General features: G+C 31.8%; 1 protein-coding gene across 1 annotated transcript; it reads right to left on the minus strand.

Moving 5' to 3' along the window:
- Positions 1-2915: 2915 nt before the first annotated feature.
- LOC139482382 (uncharacterized) lies at positions 2916-23622 on the minus strand. Its single transcript, XM_071266245.1, has 4 exons — positions 22643-23622; positions 20593-20749; positions 19449-19475; positions 2916-8646 (listed from the first exon to the last, which is right to left on the minus strand). Exons 1-4 carry the CDS (start codon positions 23051-23053, stop codon positions 7955-7957), a joined length of 1287 nt encoding a protein of 428 aa, XP_071122346.1. The 5' UTR covers positions 23054-23622; the 3' UTR covers positions 2916-7954.
- Between the last annotated feature and the right edge of the window lie 2063 nt (positions 23623-25685).

The following is a 25685-nucleotide window of genomic DNA, read 5'->3' on the forward strand; positions in this document are numbered from 1 at the left end:
AGAATTATGGAACTTTAAATATTCCCAGCTTACGTAGCATACTCAAACCTTGACAGTTTTCTATCGGAGAACGCGGCGTAAGAGTTAAAATCAGTTCTATTTAAATGTATGTGGCCTCTTTAGTCAGAAAACTTGACTGTAGATTTCCTATGTCATTCTAGTATTTGTCTTTGTTTGGGGTTATGGCATATCTTTGATTGTCTCTTGTTGTAACCAACTTTTACTGAATATAATGATTTATGCCATAACTAATTGATAGGCTATGTGCTTTGCTCTAGACCGACGGTATATTGCTATCAAGAGCTGTTCTCGATATTTATGACGTAATGATAGTCTTATTGGTGTTTACCCTATATTTCTCTTTTTAATACTTCCTGCTTGACTTCGTGAAATGAAAGTATTTAATGTCATTTGTAATTTGTATAAACACAATACCTTTAAATTTTGCAGTCATTCAATTAAAATAAACATAAATCACGCGGTTTACAATTGGGCTAACTACAGGTACATTTTAAATTGTCTTTTTTTTCAGCTCATGGTCTAAATCAAAATAAATGTCCATCGCAATAGTAATCATGAATAGCTATCAAAAGCAAAACTAGTACTTCAAACTTATTTTATTGTATTTTTAAGGGACATGTTGCTTCCTAAATAATTATCTCACTTTATTGTTATATTAAAGGAGTAAGGGCCATTTTTGGCCTCAAATTTCAGGTTCATCTAACGAAAGATTTTGGACACTTTTGAAACACTTAAGTGTCTATTTCAATTTATTCAATTAATATATGTGAAAGATTTTAGCTGATTAAGTCATTTAGAACCCTCCAATTCAAGCAAAAATATGAAAAATCTATCAAGTATGCAAAAAATCGTCTCTTTTCAGATGTTTTTTTGTAAAAAATGAAAGTGGCTGCATCCGTGTTCATCCTCAACCTTTATATATGTCCTGTATTATCATTAAACACAACTAACATTTCAATATAATAAATGAACATGAATGCGGCCACTTTCATTTGAGACGGAAATCGTCTAAAATTTAACCAAAATGCTAAAATTGTGAAGATTTCAGTAATTTAGCACGACTTAATGATGTTAGTACCCGATATATGTGCATTGAATTGTCAAAAACAGACCATACTTCTGTAGCAGAAACATTCTACTTTCCAATAAATAGCTGAAGGATTACATTTTCACAATTTTGTTAAACCGCTATATTTTGGGGCCAAAATGGGGTCTTACTGAACCTACTCCTTTTAGTTCGGCGTCAGCATTGCCTTTGTTTCATATAACTGATTGACGATGACAAAACATGTAAGTAGTAACAATTTGCAGTACAGCATAAAACTGTTAGATAAAGTAAACCCATATCGCATGTATACCTGGTTTGTGCTCGGTATGATAAATTGTAAAACATCCCAAAAAACCCAACACCAACGGCCTTGTTTGATAATAAATAACCTGGTTTAGACTAGTTCATTACATAATCCAAATGTTTATGCTCAAACACCTCCGTAACAGAGAACACAGATATAACAATACAATATAGGAACCAAGTATAAAAAATTGTCACAAGGTTTATTGAAAATATGTACAATTCGATATCTCACATTTTGAATATTGCTGAAGTACATAAACATACATAACACAAGATGTATTCAATGTCGATCATATATAAACACTTTTAGAGGAACAAAAAGAAGAGACACATTACATTTAAATAACAGAAATACATATGATAATATCGGGAATGGAATATGCTTTCTTATATATGTTGTTACCTAAAAAAGGCTCTTAACATCCCATAAGTAAGAACTTAAATACAAAATGTGTAACCTCCCTATTCACAAATTCAGAGAAGTACCTCTCAAACAAAAAGTGCATCTTGTGTTTTTGGATTCGATTTTCAACAGCACATATAGATATAAAAATATTCTTGTTAATACAGATATGTCTTGAAAAATATAACAATATTATAGATATAACAATATTATAAATATAACAGTTTTATAAAAATGTAAGAAAAAAACGTCACACTATTTCTAAAATATTTATAATTCGATATCTCACATTTTTCATATAGTATAGCTGCAGTATATTAACATGTATACCACAGTGATGCATTCAAGGTAAATCATAGTGAAACACTTATAGGGGGAAAACAAAAAGGACATATCTAACATAAAAGTATCAAAAATATTCGATTTCGCAGTTATGATATATACAATGAGTGACATGTCATATGTGGTCAACTGAATAAAAAATTGCATAGCTTCCAAAAACTCTTCATGAAGGGAATTAAAAGTATACTTATAACTGTGATGAAAATTAAATAATGTTTAATCCTATATAAAATACAAGAGAGCAGCTATGATATATGTAAGCTACTGCCAGTTTAAGTGATTGAAACTATTTCTGTCTTACTATTCAAATATTCACACGAGGAATAACCAATGCTAATCATCAGAAATAATGAAAACAAGAGACAACAACCTTTTATTGGAAACAAATCTCAAGTTATCAATAAATTCATATTTATTCATATGTGTCGTGTTTAATGCAACTAGAAAAAAAGAAAAAAATCATTAAAAAAATACTACAATTCCAAAACTTTCAAACAAATTGTACAAATATAACTCAACAACCGGACAAAACATGCAAATACACAAACCGGCTAGGGAACGTTATACAGGAGAAGAATAGGTCAAATGTATATTCATTAACCATAAGTGAGATTAAACAGTGATAAAACATTTTGTAAAAGGTACACATATTTCTAACATTTAACTCAATTTTTGTCTGTATGCACTAAATAAGTTACATTTACCAATAGAATTATATTTGTTATAAATTCAATATACATATATTACACTATTTACTTACAAAAAATATCTATGAAACACGTGTTCTTAATATTATTTCTTCTTTTTCTATCTATTTAAAGGCATTGAATTTCTTCAAACCATTTACAGTGATGATACATACAAATGTAAAGATAAATGGGAAATTATATATTTAGAAATATTAATAATTGATGCATGCATGTTTAGAGATGGTAAACGAATAGAAGAAAATAAGAAATTTAAAAAATCCATCATGGGGTTTGAGGAAGACTTTCACTGATCAAAATAAGCGACGAATACTCTGTCCTAAGTTTGCTCGCTATAACTATACCTTTCCCTCGGTAAATGGTCGATTAAGTTTTCTACCGTCTTATATGTCAAGTTTGGTTTATTTGATTCATTAAGCTACACTATTCTATGATAATGATGTTATCTGTTTCAATCTCTTGAACGACTTCATCGTTGTCTACATCTTGGATAGAAAATTGAACTTTCCTCCATTTATGTCGACCTGCCTGTGTTTTGACATTTTTCAAATCTACTTTTTGTTGGTCGATATTGTCTAAAATCCACAAGACAAGTTCTTCATGCATATGATTTTCACATGCTTTATTAAGAGCGGCTTTGACGTCTAGCAGGTTATTGTTTACCTTCTGGAGTATTGCTTGAACAACATCTATTTCTCCATGGCGACACGCTTCAATTAGGGCGTTTCTAGTATCTAGCCGTGTGTGTTCAAAATTGTCTAATAGCAATAAAGCTATTTCATCCCATCCTTTAACAGCTACTGAATGCATTGCTTTTTCAACAGCGGTAGGAATATGAGGGTCAACTTTATCTAATAGAAGTTGCACGATTTCTAGTTCTCCATTGTCACAAGCTGTATTAAATGCAAGTGATAAATCACAACGACTGCCTAAATCATTGTCTAAAATAAAAATTGCTATGTCTTTCCATCCAAATAAACATGCGTTTGTCATAATAGTGGCTATATCTATGCTTTTGGGATCAATATTGTGCAGTAAAAAGTTTACCACACCTTCTTTATTTGCCCCGACATATGCAGTCTCCGAAAGTGAGGAAAAATCGAAACCTTCTTTGCCAACTTTTGTTATACCCAGCTCAGCTATCTCCAGATAATTGTTTTCCAATGCTTGGATTGTTGCAATATGCATTTCAGATTTATCAAAATGGAAATGTTGAAGAAGGGAACTAAACATTTTAATCCATCCATTTCGACCTGTCTCCTTTAAAAGCATCGGTATATTAAAAAGTTGATAATGAACGTTTTGTAGGAGCCACTCAGCTATATGAAGTCGACCGTAAGTACAAGCTTCATTCATTGCTGCTTGCAATTTGTAGTTGTCACAGTGTTTCCAGATTAAAACCACACATTCAAGCCACCCAAAGCCACATGATTCAACCACAACATTATCAACATCTACAAGCTCCATATCAATATTTCTTAATGACCACTTAATGATATTAAAAGATCCAAATCGACAAGCGAAATTTATGATTTCACCAATATTAAGACAAGCATTGTCTACCCTTCCAAGTATCCAATGGAAAATTTCTAACCAGTCTTTTTTACAAGCTTCTGTTAAAAGTTTGTAAATATGAATTATACTTGGATCGGATTTGTTGAGGATAAGCATTAAAAGCTGTGTTTTAGTTTCATTAACATAATCCCTTTTCTGCTCAGGAGTATTCATATCGAGTATACAGGTGACCGCATGGTCCATGTCGACATGATATTTGTCAAGACTGTTAATACAATTCTTGTTTCCGTAGTTGGTTTTAGTAACAGTTTTATTTTGATCACACGTTGCAATTATCCATTGTATAAAATCAATCCTATAGTATTTACATGCTTCTGATAATACAGCATTCATGTCTAAATCTAATGTATTCGCACGTCTGTATAACAGTTTTGCAACGCCTAAACAACTGCGTTCATTCCGGCACGATAGAGTTAATGCAGATTGAATATCAAGCATGTGTATACCAGATTGATTCAATAACAACTGTAATGTATCTTCGTTTCCATGTTCAGTAACACTGAACACTGCAGCATCGATATCATATAATTCCGTGTCAAGATCTGTAAGGATCCATTTCACAATTTCAGTATTGTCGTATTTACTTGCATTATTTAGGGCTGCTTTCATATCGAACATACTACGGTCTATGTTTTTCCATAACCATTTACAAACATCTAATGTGTTGCACTGTGCATGTCGACAAGCCTTTATCATTGCAGTTTTATAATCGAAATCTACATCACTGTATTTTTGAAAAAGGTAATCGACAAGTTCAAGATCTCCACGAAAGCAGGCATTGTTCATGACTTTTCTTATATCGAAGGAAAATGAAGATTTATTTTCAAGTAACCACTTAATTGCTGGTGAATGACCAATATGACATACATCATTCATAACACCGTTTAAATCAACGAGTTTTGTGTTATTCTTTTGTAAAAGTAACAAAAGTATCTTTCCATGGTCGCTTTCAAATATTTTAAAACCATGACTAAGCTGTTGATGCCGCAATTTATCTAAGGTAATATCAAGAAGATAAGAAATATTGCCCACTTTTTTTAAAGATAATTCTTCGACAGCACTATGACATCCAACATCAACTGCTTTCTCCATCATTAAGTTAACATCGATATAGTCTACATAGTATTTCATTATAAGTTGAATAGTTTTCTCGCGATGCGCACCATTGCCAAATAGTATCAATATATGTTCCTTTGCTTTATCTTTATGAAACGATTTGTCAACGTCATGTTTAAATAATAATTCTAAAACATTAAGCCACCCCCATTTACAGGCCACATCTACAACTTTGTTCAAGTCGTGATATTTTATCCCAGTTGCCAGTAATAATTGTTCGACAATTTTCTCACTGTATCTAGATAAATAACAGGTTGGCTGATGAGACATCAACTTATTCAATGTCGTATCAAGATGATATGAAATATTGTCCACTGTTTTCAACAATAATTCTTCGACAACACTTTGATATCCAAAATCAATTGCTTTCTCCATCAGAATGTTAACATCGATATAATCTAGATAGTATTTCATTATAAGTCGAATAGTTTTCTCACAATGCGCACCATTCCCCAGTTGTTGTAATGCGTCTTCTATCACTTTATTTGTATGAAATGATTTGTCGATGTCCTGTTTAAACAATAATTCTAAAACATTACACCAACCTCTTCTAAAGGCCACACCTACAAATTTGCTCAAATTGCTATATTCTACCCCAGTTGCCAGTAATAGTTGTTCGACAACTTTCTCACTGCACCTAGTTAACATACAGGTTTGCTGATGAGACCTCAACTTATTTAATGTCGTATCAAGATGATATGAAATATTGTCCACTGTTTTCAACAATAATTCTTCGACAACACTATGACATCCAACATCAATTGCTTTCGTCATCAGAATGTTAACATCGATATAATCTACATAGTATTTCATTATAAGTCGAAAAGTTTTCTCGCAATGCGCACCATTCCCCAGTTGTTGTAATGCATCTTCTATCACTTTATCTGTATGAAATGATTTGTTGGTGTCATGTTGGAATAATAATTCTAAAACATTAAGCCACCCTCTCTCAGAGGCCACTCCTACAAGTCTGTTTAAATCGTGATATTTCACTCCAGTTGTCTGTAACAATTGTTCAACAACTTGTTCATTCTTTTCTTCATGTTCTCTATGCATGTTTCTCTCCTGTTCATTATAATCAATCAGTATGTCGATTAGTTCTTCTTCATCCAATATTTTATTATCACCATCCTGCAGCACCCGTTGAACTATTTCTACCCCCCTGTAAATGCACCAATTTTTTACTGCTTTGCTGACGTCAAACAATTTGCTGTTTACCTTATTTCGGATATGTAGGATCAAGTTAAAGTATTTCTCTGAATCGAAAATGTCAAAAAACAGTTCGTTTCCAAACATGGTATCATAATCTATTAAGGAATTATTGATATTGTCCATCATCCAATCTATTATACGATTGTCTTTATTGAAACCAAGTATGCATACGTGCGAGAGTAAAGTCGTCATATCAAACTTATCATGATCAAAATTCTGTAATAGTAACGGTATAGATCCTAAACTAGTATCAATAATGTATTCATACAACGAAATATCAAATTTGAGTAAGGAATGGTCGGTATTTTTTGCCAACCAGATAATGATTCTTTCATTTTTATCCTCAAATGCACAGACAAGAGATTCAGATGGGTCTACGACAAAGGTAATGGTTTGGCCTTCAATGGCCATTGATATTAACAATTGATCTTTAGTATGATTTGCAGTCAACTTATTGTCATCAAGTTCTCCTAGGTTTTGTAGTAAACATAAAGGAAAGTAATAAAATAAGTCATGATTACTTGATTTAAGCAACAGTGAAGTCTCACTTTTATCATTTAAACAAATAAGCAATTGGTGTATAAAGTCCATATCGTTTTTTGCAAATGTGCTGCATTTCATCAGTCTAATATCAAATGCATGACATATTAATGAAATGAAGTGTAAAGCAAGATCATAATAATACTTTTTATGTATTTTTACAAATATCTCATTTTCTTGCTCAATGTAATCTTGTAGTCTAACTAAATCCATCATATGTTCGAAACTCAGCAATGGTATGATTGCTTTTGTGTTTATCTTGCTATACGAAACGAGGATGGTGTCCTCTAAAGCAGGGTGTTGAAAGTAGTAAGTTCCATCTTTCTTAACCAGATAACAACCTGCCGTCAGTTCGTCTAAAGCATATTTTATATCATGCTCATAAACTTCTGAGTTTTTGTTGCAACATTCTTGAAAAATTTCATTACAAATCTTCACATCAATATTCTTTTCATGTAACGAATAAGTTTTAAAATTGGAACCCAGGTAATATTCGTTAATGTCATAGGATTTCCCCATTGATAATATACAAATCAATGCTACGTACTTAAGTCCATTGACAGAATCATGTTTACCTTCAATTCTCCATTTCTCAATATCCTTAACTAAAGTATGAGGTGGCCATTTGAAGATAGTGGCATCTAACATAGTATTGTTTCTATGCTCGGTAAATAGTCGACAGCATTATGGAAATCCAAGAAAAGGGTCTGTTTGTATGATTTCATCTATCATTTCTCTGTTGACAAATACAGAAACTTGATCGGAAACCGTCTGAATAGTCTCTTTATTATCAATTCCAGCCTCATGGAACACCGACTGATTCGTTTTGTCCCCAACCTTCTCAAATATTTTAATTTTGTTTATGTCGCAATACTTTGTAAGAATTTTTCCTTTTTCTACCTTAGTCAGCTTAAATTTTTTTGAATTTAGGTCAATATCAAGTAAGTCATAAAATAGTCTGTGAGTTGACAATAACCTATTGCATGCATGTCTCACAGTGTTTCTCATTGTGAAAATTAACTTGACCTTATTAAGTGTAATGTAATAGTATAAGTGATCAAGAATATGTTTATCGTTAGCAAATTGTTCACAGGTTTTATCAAAAGCATCATCAAAAAGGACAATACTTGTCACATTACATTTAACAATGTCAGATACATAATGAAGTCCTATCAATTTAAACACATCAAAGTCTTTGTGTCTTTCCTTGAACTGTCGCAGTATTTCTAACCCATTTCTACTTTTACCACTGCCTTCTCTGCCAGTCAATACCACAACATTTCTGCTTTCTAATAACTTGATACAGTGTCTAAGTGCTTCTATCTCTACGTATGGGACGTCTTTTTCGTGGGTCTCAATTTCAGCAGAAGTTTGATCTAAATGAAGAACATTTAATATAGTGTAATTTTTCATTATCAAAAACCTCGTCGACCCAAAACTTTAACCTGAAGCGGTATAAACGGACAGACGAACGGACGAACGACCGGACGAACGAACGGATGCACAGACTAGAAAACATAACGCCCATAAATGGGTCATAAAAACTTATTGTTGGAAGTGAAAGTTTATTGTTGGAAGCGAAAGTAGTGATTTGGCAAAAAGGAAAGAAGGGTAGAGATTAAAGGGAGGCAGGACCTTTTTCGGGACGTCGGGGTCGTGTGTTTTTTTTCGGGATTACCCCTTTCGGGATCCGGGAATATATTTTTCGATTTCGGGATATGAATTTCTTTAAATTCTGCATCTCGGGATTTCATGTTTTTAAACCCGGGATTTCGGGATCAGGACCCCTCCCTCGACCACCCTCAAATTGACCTTAGTCGGTCTTAGTCATTTATACAAGATTCATATCCTACCATTGGCATGTTAATAAGGCTCTCAAAAGAAAAAGCACTTATGGACTGTCCTAGAAGCATATTTTATTACACTAATAATGGTCTATATATAAGCAGTTACATTTATTTCATGTTTGAAGCGGTGCAAATTTTTAATTTAATTTGATTTTTACCAAAAGATGCATTGTAGCAAAGAAGAATAATAATTGTGGTCTGAGGTACGAAACACGTAAATAATTGAATTCAACAGAAAGGAAACAAATATGGGACTTTGGAAAAAGGGAGAGGGCTTTTGATACCTTTTATGAAATTCCTTACATAATATCTTTTACAAAAAAATCACCCTACAGCAGTTTACGAGCTGTATATGCCCGCGATTTCGCGGGTGTGTTCTATTGTATATTCAAGTAAGACGTGTAATAATGCACGATATGATTTCAACGATATAGAACAGGAGGTTATATCTGACTCAATCATTGGTTATTGCATTACGTTTCTCGAATTAGTGAACAATCTTGATGGTATTATATGTTTAAGATCATATAATTTGATCATTGCCAATAACATGTTATGAATCTTCTTTTCAATTTAACTTGTTTGGGTCGAACACCCAACAAGTCTTAAGAAATGAAGAGCAGGATTTATTTCCAATTGGGATTCAATGCATACCTATTGGATAATTGTTCAAATAGAGGACACTTTTTAGAAACAACACAATATGAAAGTTAATATATAAACGACAGATTGTCATAATATTATATAGAGAATTTAGTTGACCTAGACATCGAAAGATTATAACTTTTTAACATTCTCGTCGATTTAGCATCAGCTTAAATTAATGTAGAAATCTAGTAAACAGCATTCCGTGTTTTTCTTCCGGTAATGAAGCGCTTCCCTCGTCAGGACAAAACTTATCATATCCTATCTATATTAATTAGAATCCTGTATAAATAAGAATTCCAATCTACTGGTAGAAGTTCAGATATTATGCTAGGAGTATTAATCGTACAAACATTTAAGGAGGATCCTATCAATGTTAGACATAATCAAAAACAAGTGTTGTATGATTGTACTGCATGTATTTTTTATTCATTATTTTCACTGATGCACTTTAAGTAAAGAAAATCAAAAACGGAGGTTATCTCATGTGGTCATGGAAAAAAGACACAAACTGAAAAATAATAGTACACAATACACAACATAGAAAACTAAAGCACTAAGCAACACGAACATCACCAAAAAACGGGAGTGACCTCAGATGGTCCGGAAAAGTAAGCACATCCTGCTCCACATGTGTCACCAGTCGTGTTGCTAATGTTATTACATAGCCGGTAAATAGTTAATTCGGTAGGTCATATTCGGGAAAAGGGAACAGAGTTGTAGTTTCGACATAGGGAACATATCCGATATCATCTGTGAAACATGTATTCTTTAACGGTCAACCAACTCGTGATGCCGTCCATAAAAATTTATAAAGGGATGATTTCAAATTTACCATTTTAAACCATACATGTATATGCAATATCTTCTTCTACAGTAACAGAAAGGGAAGATACAACATGTACAACAAAAAAATGTATATAAGATTTAAACTGAATTGTACAAAACGTTTTGACATTTTTGAAAACCAACTAAATGTTCTTCAATCTTGTTTTTTTCTACCGTATGATTCATGCTTTGTTGCAAAATCCTACGATATTGCCAATTGCACTGTGAAAACTGGTCCAGTTTGGCTTTACCTTTTAACTATTTAATGTAAATAGAACATAAACTGCGCATCTAACAAATAAGGAGACAATTTAAAGGATAAATATGTAGGACTCTAAAGTGCGATGGGGACGCTAAAGTACGATGGTCTACGCTAAAGTGCGATTTCTCCATACTCTAAAGTCCGATGGTCTGCGAAAGTATAGACATACGAAACGTAGATGGATTGTGACGTTAACAGTTATACAAACTAAAAATGAACACGCCGGAAGACATTGCGTAAATATTATTAATTGTCGGATGAAACGTTAGTTGTACATTACAGGAAAATATAACATGGATGTATAGTCATTACAAAGAAAAGGGTAAATTAAGCTCGGCAAACATCGCTTTTCTCTCTCATTTAATCAAACAAATAATGTTACATATTCCGACAATTATCGAATATTGTAACTGTAATGTAAAAAAACGATTGTAAGGGGTTGTGTTCCCATTAGTGATAGACTACAACGTGTGAACGTTAAGCTACACACATTATCACAATATTTAATACGCCCGAATTTTCAAAAATTCATTAACAAGACATATAGTATTCTGTGACATCCAAATTACGTTCTAGCAATTATTACGTGGTCGGTCTTTTAGAATCACTTAAGACTACGGTTAAATTATAATGACTTTCACATATGGTATACCTTATAATACTAGATTATACAAAAGGACTATTTTTACATTAAGTGTTCTTTAACGCGTTTTATAAAGCCCTCGAACCTATTGGTACATCTCACTTTAGCGTGATATACCATCGTACTTTAGCAAACAAACAACCATCGCACTTTATCGTGAGACACAAACGTACGTTAGCGTACACCATCGCACTTTAGCGTGACCATCGCACTTTAGAGTACCATCGCACTTTAGAGCTCTACAAATGTAACCAGTAAGACAAAATCTACAAATAAGACAAGAATGCCAGTTCAGGTTTTTATCAGAGAAGCGGATGATACCAACAGGATAGTCGGTATCATAAGTCGACAACTAAATGTCATGACCATGAAAAATACTAGAAGATCCGAAAAATTATCAAAATAGACACAGTTTGCGACTCAAAACAAAGAAAATTAAAGAATGAGTTGAACAAAACTTGTCCAAACCGGGAGCCATCTTTTGTTTTCCTTTTTATTATATATTTATAAATTTGACAGAAATACAACAAAAAACAAAATGACAAAGGATTCAGTAAGCTTAATATGTCTAGCGGGACGGCTGCAGTGCAGGCGATTTGGTGTCACGATATCACAGTAGCATGGGTTCGAATCCCGGCGAGGGAAGAACCAAAAATTTGCGAAAGCAAATTTACAGATCTAACATTGTTGGGTTGATGTTTAGACGAGTTGTATATATATATATATATATATATATATATCTAAGATAGCTGCATAGTTTGATGAAAATCCAAGTTGATTTGAAAAAGTTATAAAAAAAAAATGATGCCTATCTGAATTTATATAATAATTTTTTATTTTTACCTATTGTAAAATCAAATTCTTTCATTTCACAGCAATAAATGAAATTACCTAATAAGCATGAATTTTGTAAAATCAATATTGAATTTAGTTAGATGGGCTCAGATTTACACAAGTCAAAACTAAATTTGAAGGTCAAGACAAGTCAAGACAGGTCGAGACTAGTCAAGACAGGTCGAGCGTTGGTCAAGACCATTTTAGACTACACTAAGATAATCAAGTACTGAATTAGACTAATCAAGTAAAGTTATGACCTAGTCGAATACACTTAAGTACAGTTAAGTACAGTCGAGACAATTTCGAGACTAGTCGAGTCAAATATGTGCTCGATTTTACTGGTCGAGCACAAAACCGGGTCCATTCAGACTCTGAGCAGTTTGTAGTGTAACAAGATTTATCTCTCCTGGGATTTAAACACATTGAAATTGAGTTTGAATTGTCTCCCTTTGATAACAGCCAGTACCAGATGAAAAGGCTACAAAAGTTTTAACAATAATGATATTAGGTGTAAAAATAGATCAGTCATACGGATAAGTTTTGGTCTAATGATTCTAATCCAAAATCTTGAATCTCATAATATAAACAAAACACTATAATTCAATACACGTGACTGTGTATATTAACATTAAACCAGATGCTCCGCAGGGCGCAGCTTTATACGACCGCAGAGGGTGAACCATGAACGTTTGGGGCAAGTATGGACACAACATTCAAGCTGGATTCAGCTCTAAATTTGGATTGTGATTAAATAGTTGACACAGCATAGGTTTCTGACACAGAATGAATGTGGTCTAATAAACTTAAATTTTGTTTTTTGCCTTTGAGCAATTCACAATGCTGTTGAATATTAATCCTCTCAAAAAAATATTTGAAGAAATTTTCTTTTTATTTATGAGATCTGAAATGAGAAAAATTTCTTGTTATTGCGCAATATTGTGCAATTAGATATTTCTTGCTATTGCGCAATACTGTGCAAGTGAAAATACTTCCTATTGCACAATACTGTGCAATTGAAGATTCCTTGCTATTGCGCAATACTGTGCAATTGAAAATTTCTTGCTATTGCACAATACTGTGCAATTGATGATTTCTTGCTATTGCTGAATACTGTGCAATTGAAAATTTCTTGCTATTGCACAATACTTAATATAATAATTTTGGATCCTGATTTGGACCAACTTGAAAACTGGGCCAATAATAAAAAATCTAAGTATTTTTTTAGATTCAGCATATCAAAGAACCCCAAGGATTAAATTTTTGTTAAAATCAAACTAAGTTTAATTTTGGACCCTTTGGCCCTTATGTAGACCAATTTGAAATTAAATACGAATTTGGGCCCCTTATTCCTAAACTGTTGGGACCAAAACTTTCAAAATCAATCCCAAACTTCCTCTTATGGTCATAAACCTTGTGATTAAATTTCATTGATTTCTATGTACTTATACTTAAGTTATGGTGCGAAAACCAAGATAATGCTTAATTGTACCCTTTTTTGGCCCCTTATTCCTAAACAGTTGGAAGCAAAACTCCCAAAATCAATCACAACCTTCCTTTTGTGGTCATTAACCTTGTGTTTAAATTTCATAGATTTCTATTGACTTAAACTAAAGTGATAGTACGGAAACCAAAAGTATTCGGACGACGACGACAACGCTGACGCCAACGTGATACCAATATACGACCAAAAAAATTTCAATTTTTGCGGTCGTATAAAAATGAATGAAAACAAAACTGCATGTTAGTATTTCTTATTGATGCCATTTTGATGATGCACATTTAGTTCCTTTATCCAAAGCTTTCCCGAACCTGTCGCTGGGCATCACTCTACTGAATGTTCTGTTCACACATGCGGTTAACCAATTTTACTAGTAAAAAGTGATGCATTGAAACCGTCATTATCTTTTAAATTTTCTTATATGTTACCAGCATACGGACTTTATTCAACTGTTATCTTATCTACATACGTATGTATTGGCATGATAATACTAGGGATTCGAACAATTGATGATTATTATTAATATGGAGACTACAGCATTTAAAGAATTATCAAGTAAGTTGATATTAATTCATGAAGAGCTGATAAATATTTCAAAGACTTAAAACATTGATAAATCTAAAATTATTGAAACTCTTAAACGAGAACTGAAAATATCTTTCAATATTATGGATATTATAGCAGCAAGCCGTCAACTCACAAGAACTTTTTATAAATTCTTCCCAAGATATTTACAATGTAAGAAAATCCATTATCTCATTGTGGAAACGAAAATCAAATTCGAGACAACAAAATTTCTGGAACTTTCTCAAAAGTCAAAATATTGTAATCATTTACGAAACATGGTTGGAAAAAGAAATGCCAATAATTCCAAGAAAGTTTAGACAAAAACCATTCCCAGAGAACAGAGAACACACTGATGACATTACTATTCGCCGCGAGAATGTGTATTCGTAATTTTGAGGTTGAAATTAAACTATATTACTACAAACATAACTACAAAAAAATAGATGAAGAAATGTACGAAACTGTTGTTGCAAAATTTAACGCCGATATCACAGAAAGTATTTAAAATTTATAAAGATCTGATTGTTAAAAAGAAGAAATTCAATCTGTACAAATCTGAGAACAGATACAGCGATGGCTTGAAGAATACGAAGGACATTTCGGTGATTTATTCGTTACTGAAGAAAACACACAGTTTGATAAACACATATAGAAAGAAAACCTTTCAACGGAAAGCAATGAAAGTACAAAGAAATTATCCCGGAACTTCACACAATACCGACAATAACCTAACAAACCAAGTAGTAGTATCACATAATCCGCGCACCCAGCCGCGAAATAAACCAAAATATCAACAAAATCAAAAGCATTATTCTAAACAAACTACAAATGCGAATCAGAATAACTATAATTTGAGATTACGAAGAATTCCTGCACCAGATAGAAGACAACAAAATGTTGTAAATGATAATGATACTACATGTATAGGAAAAAAAACAAACAGAATAATTTTTTAGGACAGTGCAGGATGAACGACAAAGGGGAGGGACAACAGACCGCAGTTTACGGAACCAAATTCAATCATCAGGTAACACGACTGACGAGGAGACGTTCCCGAAGGAAATAGCCTAACAAACACGGAAAAATCTCCCTAGAATCATAAACCTGTCGCAAAGAAAATTACAATTAAAGGAAATAAATCTTTTTAAAAGAGGATTAAAATTTACATCAACTCCTAATGACGATAAAACACAACTTGGATCCGACATTGATGAATTTGGCAGAAGATTGAGGATAAATTATATTTTTTGTGAGGATAAGGGAGAAAACGAAGAATAAGAAAATAAACCACTGGTAAAAATAAATCAGACTGGATTATAAAACCAACAAAAGATAAAGATTTAGAAGAAACAATTAAAACATTAAAAACAAATTCACCTACAAGCAATACATATGTCAAGGACAGTTTAACCCACGAGAAGAAAACAGCTTTGCAGAATTTAAAATCAGATAAATCAATAATAAGAAAAGAACAGGATTAAGGTTATGTAGTTGTAATCATGGACCGTGAGTATTACACAGATAATATTTTAAACATGTTACAAGATGAAATGTCTTATGAGGTGACAGAGAAAAAAATTGGAGTGACAAACAAGTACAATAATATCAAAATTACTGAAGAAACATAAGATGGAATGTTTTGAAGAAGAGTTAGATAACATTTCAAATTCTACATTTTCAGAAAGCTTTTTCCATGGTTTACCAAAAATTCACAAAAGTGAGGAAATTTCAAATGTGGTTTCAGAACAGAACACGGAATACATCGAACATTTAAACCGATTGATTTAAAATTTTGACCAATTGTGGGCGGTCGGACCCAACAGCGTTAAACAGCATTTGTAGCCCTTTTATAGACATTGTGCTTAAACCTTTATGTCGTGCAGTTCCAAGTTTTATACGACACGATTTGGAATTTTTAAATAATCTACCAAACACTGTAAATCCGAAATCAGAACTCATTAATTTTGATATTGTCAGTCTATACACAAATATCCCTCATGAATTAGAAATTACAGCCGTAAAATATTGTTTAGAAAATACGGAAAACGTAATTGACAACAGATTTACAAAATAATTTATCCTTGCATCTTTGAAACTTATACTAGAAAGAAATGTTTTTAACTTTAACGGCACATTTCAGAAAAAAGACAGCTATGGGTACTAAAATGGCGCCTTTATATGCCACTTGGTACTTGGATATTTGGAACAATTATTATACGAACAAATGAGTCATACAGAAATGAATTTGCGATTTCCTTACGTCAAAACTGGAAACGATTTCTTGACGCTTGTTTTCTAAGCTGGAATTCGGATATATCTGTCTCAGATTTTCATTCTGATTTCAATTCTTTAAATCCACGTATTCGTTTCACTTTTAACAGAAATGTCGGGGAAATGCCGTTTTTGGATATGCTAGTAATTATAACGGAAGACAATGAAATTGTCACAGATATCTTCTCTAAAGACACTGATACACACATGTATTTAAATTTTTATTCAAACCATCCAAAATATGTAAAATTAATATACCTTTTAGTCTAGTGCCAAGAATAATTACTATTACAAGTACAGACATATTACCTAATAAAACACTGGAAGAATAAAAGCGTATTTAAAGAAGCAACAATACCATGAACAAGTAATAAATTACAAAATTCAAAAGGACCTAATGTTACAGAATCACGGTAATCCGAAACTACCGAGGAATCATCGAACAATTTAAACAAAATTATTCCGTTTGTTATAATCCGCGAGATTATTACATACAGCCCGTAACAGAGTAGTGATCGAATTCGCGTTTCTTTACCGTCAGAATAAGTTACGTTATCGACAAACTTATTTCAGAAGTGACATAATTTAATTTTCTTCATCGACAAAATATTTTATGTCAAACGTGTAAGTTTTCATTGTTTAAGTCAAAGTTTTTTTTAACACCGTAAAACATTTTTTTATAATCAACCTCTGTCATTGGCATTTTCATTTTAACGGTAAAGGATCAAATACGGGATCTCCGAAATTTCTATCATTTGTTACGAGGAAATCATTATTCAATCGAACATATGTCTTTGTTCATGACACATATTATGAAATACAAAGGAGTTGATGTTTTAAGGGACTGTAGAGGTCTCCATAGGTTTTCAACAAGGGTAGAATTCAAAACCTTGAATATGAAAGCCTCGAAATCCATGATACTTTTTCTGTGCGGTAGTTATATCTACATTATCATATAATTCGACTAAATAACATATAAATTTTACCGTATGATAATAGCATTAAATTGACGTAAATTCCATATTTTTCGAATTGGTGCTTAGCGGGCTGATATGAAAAGTTTATCACATGCTTCGATTGTTATCACATGCCTTTCCGTAACGTTATCACATGGCATTCCGGTAATACTCGGCCAATTCCGGAAAATACACCTCAATGCTACATTTTCAGTGAAAAACATTACAAAGTAGTGTACAAAACAATTATTTGAATACTGGAAAGTATATTGTTTAAAAAAATAAAAAAAAAATAAATAAATAAAAATAAAAAAATAAAACCAAACAAATTATTTAATAAATGCATTTTTTAAGTTTTTCCGAAATATAATTTAGAAAGTTTCTTTAAAAAGTTGACTTTTCCGAACAATGATCATTATGTATTTTGCTGAATTATTTTGTCGATTCGTCCATATTAAAATGTGTTTTTTTTTTCTCTCTCTGTTAAGGCATAAATTTTTTCCCGTTTTAACTGTACTAGAAAAAAGTTTGGCATGTGAAACGGACGAAGACATATTCTAACAGAAGTACAAATACCAGTACTTCCTTTTGTGTATACATATGAGAAAACATTTCAAAGTTATTGATTGAATTCAAATTCATCACACATACGGTACACATTGTAGTCCGAAAAAATAAAGGACTTCATTCCTATCATACACCTTTTTAATTGTTTTCCAGTATATTTCTTTCAGTTTTGGGTAAAATTGTAAAGGAAATAATACTATCAAGACGTCCTTCCATAAATCTTTTTTTTTCTGTTCTGACTTTGAAGAAATGACTACTTTTCGCCCAATCGAAATGGTCATGGACATATTTTGTTTCATATTATTCGAATTATTTTCAATATTATCGGTATTGAACTTGATTATCGACACTTGAACGTTTGTCAGCATTGTCAATCTTTTAAACGTTAAAGTACCAATAGTCCGGTCACTACTCAATTAAGTTTGTCGATAACGTAGCTAATTTTGACGGTAAAGAAACATCAATTCGATCACTTCTCTGTTACGGGCTGTATTTAGTTTCATGCGACAAATTGAAACAAATTTACACAAATGTGTAAAAATGGACAAAGTCTGACAAAAAAAGAAAATTATCAACAGCAAAAGACAGTCGAAAAGTCTGAAACGATATTTAACATCTTCGAAATTTGACTTTAATGAATCTGTGCCAATTGTAAAAAAATGTCACGATAAACGATGTATGACCTGTCCAAATTTAATAGAAGAAAGTTCAATTTATTTCAAAAATGGAAAGCACTTTACTGTTAAGCAAAATATGTCTTGTAAAAGTTCAAACGTCATCTATTCTCTCATATGTTCAAATTGTGAAGAATTCTATGCTGGAAAGACGAAAAATGAACCGCGGACTAGAATGACTTTACATAGACAGCAAACCAACCATGAATATTTAACACTCATCAGGTCAAACGACCATTTCCATCGTTGTTCTAATGGACGATTTCAAATATTTCCATTGTATATGGTCAATCGTCAAAATGATTTTCTCCAAGTCACATTACCTGAAGATCTGCGAAAGCAGTGAAAGTACTAGTAAAAAAGGGATGTATTGAAACCGTTATTATCTTTTAATAATTTTCTTATATGTTACCAGCATACGGACTTTACTTAACTTTTTCTTATATATATAAAGAAAAATCACATTTAAACTGGCATTGTTTCTGTTAGCGCTTTCCGTTCGTTATAACTCATAATCCACTTAATTACCAGATCTTAAATTTTCTATCTATAAATAAATGTAACATGCATATAATAAACTTACCTATAAGTCTTTGTCTTTTTGATCGGTCTACAAGCAAAGCGAAAGAAAGAATTGTTATATCTAGATAACTGACATATTAAATATAACATATAGGCAAACTATAAATAGATACATATTCAAACTAATATTATCATAAAGCAACACTGACTGATAACAAAGAACACATTGTTCCGATTTGAGACAAAAATGTATGATTTTTCCTATGCTTCAGAATTGCAAATTCACTATGATATTCTCTGATAATGACATGAGTTGCATAGTTGATTTGGTGTCTTACACACTCAAATTTTGAACTTGAAGAATGGCGAAGTAGGAAAAAATCAATTCTGCTATTAAAAATATTTTCATTCAAAACAAAACCGCTTGAAAACAAAACGTAAATTTATCTGTTCACATAACGTTAATTAATACGTCATTGGAATGCGACTGCAATATACTTTGTGAGGTCATGAAAGTTTATACAGCAATAATAAAAAGCAATATACAAAAGTAGACCGGCTGCGGACGTAGCTTTACAGTGATATTTGTATAATCTACACATGCAGGCTGTTTGGCTGTTATTGTTTGATAAGACATTGAATTCCAGGATATATTAATGTGAGGGGCATTGATGTTTTGCAATAAAGCAGTTGGTTATATATTCATTTGCATATTTGTTAATATGGCTACCAGTTGCATATGACATAACTCAATGGGTTTAAAAAAATGCATATCCTTTAACAGAATTTTGGAATATTACTCATCACTGTATGAATGTTCAGTTTACCACAAGCGTTACTTGGTGTAGTAATACCCTTCGAATAACAATATATCTATTTAAGTTGATAAAATACAACGTGTTTACAGAATTTAACACTTCGTTAAACATGTTAAATATTGAATAAAAAGAGATACAATGAATTGATGGGAATGAAACAAAAAAATATATATACGAAGATACGATTTTCTACAATTGCCCAGTGTCAAGTATATATCCAAATTTCATAATTAATTTGCATTAGACATGTTAAACAAAAATGAACAAATAATAAAAATTTAAAAAAACTGAAAAAAATTAGCTAGCAAGAAGCGTAGTCTTCTTGATACTTAAATAGTGAGTATAAAAGATTAGTACGGTAAGAAAAAAATATAAAAATATTCCTACCTTTGATAATTTTACTTAGGTCCTTTACCTCCTCTGTGATTGCAGCTACTGAAGTCTCTAGTGCATCTACTCGTTCTTCAATCCTTCTTATCTTGCTTGATTTGTCTACAAGTCTTGGAATGGATTGTCTAGTGGTTCTGTGTTGGAGATTCACATTCTAAAAGTTAAATCGAAATAATGTAAATATATATTTGAAGAAATCTTAAAATCATGATTTTAGTCCAAATTGAAATATTTTTTTATTTATTTATGTCGTGCGTCCAAAGCGCTTAGTTAGATATACCTTATTACGAAGACTCAACCGAAAGCATTTGAAAAACAAGGATGTCTTAAACCTATTACCCCAAATGGGAAAATTGAAAGTTAAAATTATCATATTTTCATCTGTTCAACGGATGGTAATGCAGTTTTAAGTCAGTTGAATTTTTGCTTGGAATCTTGTGCGTTATGTTTATAATTCTGATCTAACAGTTTAAATCTCTACTAGGGAATGGTGTTTTGACATAAAATGATCACATTTAACAAGTTGCCAATTAACGATTTCTGATAAAACAGTTATAGCATATTTTAACATTTAAAGTTAAAGGTTTAAACAGTTCTTTAACCAAAAATACAAAACAAATCGTCAGATAACGAAATGCAAAGTACTGCGTATGTTTCCCTCGAATTAAATTAACGTTCATATAAAAATAAACACAAATCATTGATACATATTATTAAGTTCGTGTATTACCTATTGCTTCTTTTATACTTTTTGTAATTTGTTAAATGTATACGTTTTTTATGACAACCTAAAGTCCGATTCCGTAATGAGTCGATTCGGTGAAAATACATTTGACAGTTAATTGCTGAAAGCAAAAGGCGAATTAAAATCGAAACACATCTCAATTTTGAATACGATTCAGTTTTTGGTTGATTATTTCAATATAGACAAACCATATAGAATATCGGAACAATAACGTTGATAAGGAAATTAATCAGGTGAAAAGAAATAACGATATCAGAATTTATATTATATAAACATGAGTGAACTTTTTCAACATTGGCTAGAGGTATAGGGGTAGGCTGACATCTCAAAACATGTTTAACCTCGCCGCATTTTTGCGCCTATCCCCAGTTAGGAGCCTCAAGCCTTTGATATTCTTGTATCATTTTTAATTATAGTTTCTTGTGTATAATTTGCAGTTTAGAATGATGTCCATTAACACTGAACTAATATACATTTTGTGTAGGGGGCAGCTAAAGGACTCCTCCGGGTGCGGGAGTTCCTTGCTGCATTGAAGACCCATTGCTCTATGATGGGGTTGTTGTCTCTTTGACACATTCCCCATTTCCATTCTCAATTTTATTGATTTGTCAATCAAGACACACCATATAGAATATCGAAACAATAACTTTGATAAAAAAATTAATCAGATAAAAAAAAATGACGATATCAATATTTATATCATATCAACATAAATGAACTTGATTTGTCGATATTGCACCTATGTGGTAATTATCGATGATACGTTGGCAATAGCACAATGATATAACCCCATTCAATCAATTTATGAGGGAAAAGTTAAATGACGATATCGAAACCACCGAAAAAGAAGATAGCTAGCTTAGTCAAACAAATCATATTGAAATTCATAATGTTCATATCGAATTCATATCGGCCATTTTACAATATTTAAAGCATAAGTCTTCATAAACAATTGAGCACAAACAACTACAATTAAGAAGTCGGTATCGTCGATACTACAACTTGAAGAGAAAATAACACATGAATGCAGACTACCTTAATTATGAGAACACATGCATACGGTAATACATTTTCAAAATACGATTAAGTCGCAATTTCAACAATAACACTCAAACATTTCAAATACTTTAAGAAAAAAACTTTTTCTAAATATTTTGTATATGGTAAAGTTATGGATAACTTGCAATTGGTTATTGATTATGATAAATACTGTCGATGACGTTGATGACAACATCTTAAACATTTATTGAAGTTGACTTTGTATTTACCGTTTCAACGCTCAAACATTAAAATAAACTATACCTTGTTGATTGCTTCCATGTTTTTATGAAGTAGTTTTTCATATTTTCTTAACATGTTCAAAGATAATGGTTTCAATTGAAGATCTCTCAAAATATTTTTCACGTGAGTTTCCTTTCCACAAACACGAGATATTCCAAGAAGATGGGTTTCAATATCCTTTAAAAACAGTCTAAAGTCACTATCTGGTATTTTTGCCTCTGGTACATGAGCAAATCTCAAATTTCTTTGTTCAACTAGGAAATCTACAGCTTTACTAATATGGCTGCACTTTTGAAGGATAAATCGCTGACCTTCTAGATTAATGTCTTGTGTAGCAATACCAGGTGTAGCTCCAACGGAACAAACACTTGACGATCCTGTTGACATTCTTTTTCTATCATTTTCGCAGGGCGACAATAGTGCGCTGAACATACTGTTCCATTCATTTTCAGTGATTAAAGAATCATTACACGGGAAAATGAATCCAGGTTGACACTGACAACAGTTTTGGTTGTTTTTCCAGAGATGGTAAATAGTATGCTTATTTGAATTGAGAAATTGTTCCAATGTTTGACTATGTGAGGTTAAACTGGTGAACCAAAACACATCCAAACAGCAATTCACCAACAAACATCGTGCAAGTGAAAGATCTAACACTTGCGAAGTGATACCAACTTTTGCATAACTACAGCAGAAGTCGTTATGTCCAATCCCTCTGTGTGAAGGTAACTTTTTGTATTTATCGAACAATAATTCCAACTGCGAAGGAAATATAATGCGTTTTCTTCTAGGTGGTGTATTTTGACATAAACAGCATCGTGAGTCATAGCATAAATGGTAAATTTCATGCTGATTCTTATTGAGGAATTCATCGAATGCAAGATGTTTGTTTTTCAAATTTAATTCAACAAGATCCTGTAGTGCCTCTTTCGAATGATCAACTATCAGAATTGCGTATCTCAAGAAGTTTTCTTGCTCTTTAGCCAATGTGGACAAATCCATACCTGAAACAAAACAAATTAGGAAGAATTAATAACAGATGAACTGTCTGTTCAATCCCAAACAATGGCAAAAAAATCTAAATATTCTACACCTGCATATATAACTATTTGACAATTTAAGTGTCCATTCAACCAAACATTGTCTGTATATTTCCCCCGACCCTTGCCTACGCTTAATCCATAGCCTATTTGATGAAGATTTGTTTAAATACTCACGGATAGATTCAGCCAAAACTGTAGTTTAATTGTTCTTTTTAATTAATACAGTTCAAAATTAATTTATAGTAAATAACTATTTTATGTAACATCGCAAAATCATTTACTCATTTTCGTTTTTTCATTCAGATTTGATACTCAAATACCGAAAAAAAAACATGCAAATCGAAAAATTATACAAAATGTCGAATTAAGCTAGGCATAAGGTTGCAGTCTTGTAATTGACTGCTCCATAGACTTACATGCAAAACAGCTGATCTTTGAAAATATAAAAATAAAAAATGCTACATAGAATTTTTTTTCATGTTTATATCATGTACAAATGTATGTACTAATGTGAAATTGTGATTCAATAAAAAAAAAAGTGGGTCATGCCACGGAGAATAAAATGTTACGTAACCCTGAAGTCAAAACATTTTTTTCTACTTTCTGTTTGCTATTTTTACTAGGCCGCACCACTTCCAGTGAACATGATATCCTTCCACTATTTGGGATTGATGCAAGATTTTTTTCAAATCTATATATGTTTCAATTCAGCATATCGTTTAATCAAACAGAAAAAATTGAGTCCAGTAAAAAAATCAGAAAAAATGGACTATATTTAAAAACAAAAGAAAATTTCGAATAAAATATTGTCACAGTTATTTTCTATAATAAATCATTATAGATAGTTTGCCCTTAGAAAATTTTAAATTTAAAAAAAAATAATAAAACTAAATTCCCTAGGCCAGCTGTGTTTTTATTTCATCTAATTAATAACCAAATGTTTTATTGTAGTGAAATTTAATCAATATTGCTTCGGACGCAAGAAATTATTAAACGTGTTGTTTTATATTTTTAATCAACTTATGTTTGTCCTCACAGAACCCTTATAATATCCATTTGAAATCCCTTAATGATGTCTTAATGATTATGTGATCAATGATGGTAACAAATTATATGATAATTCATTCATTTTTCAAACCTTTGAAACACTTATGATGATAAAATGCAATTGACATGTTTGTAAACCAAATTGAAGTCAATGTCATTAACACTGTATGTGCATATACCCCGGTAATATTTCTCAATTTCTTATAAAAATCAGTTTTTGAAATGTTATAAGTTTTATGAATTTCTAAGATATAATTAAAAAAAGAGAATATTTTGCGGTCAAAATTGGTATTGTAAATCAGCTTATTTAAAAGCGACTGTAATACATAAGCAGAACGGGCTGTACTTTATCAATTCTTCACACAAAACAGGTAATAGAATTGGTGAAATGATATTTATAAACCATGCAGGATTCGAATTAAAGTCATTGATATTACTTTCAATACTCGATTCATAAATCTGTGGATATTTCTAAATATGGATTGTTATTTCCTGTATACCAATTCAAATTAATCAAGTTTAAAAAAGAACATATAAGCTTTCGATTTATTATTTTTGAATTATAACCTTGGAAACATTCGACAAATGTTGGAATGTCCGTATGTTTTGGGACTAAATATTTCCAAGCACTCATATTTATGAAATATCATATACATGCAGGCCAGTGACCTGAGATTTGTAAATAGTATTAATAATTACATTAGACATGTTAGATGAATGTTTCATTATAATACCTTATTCTGATTGGCTAATTGCACATCACATGTTATTCCTTAAGCAATTCAATACACAATAAAATATTTATGAAAACACGATGTCCGACTATAAAGTGCACAGGTTAATTAAATAATTTTTTTTTTTATAAAATTCGTGTTTTGATGATCTTGGCTAACAAATATAATTATAAGTATTAAATGCTTCTTTTTGTAACTTCATAGGGTTGTAAAAGCGTTGACTGTGCGAAAACACAAAAT

Source organism: Mytilus edulis, chromosome 7 (assembly GCF_963676685.1).
Source record: "Mytilus edulis chromosome 7, xbMytEdul2.2, whole genome shotgun sequence".
Taxonomy (NCBI): Eukaryota; Metazoa; Mollusca; class Bivalvia; order Mytilida; family Mytilidae; genus Mytilus; species Mytilus edulis.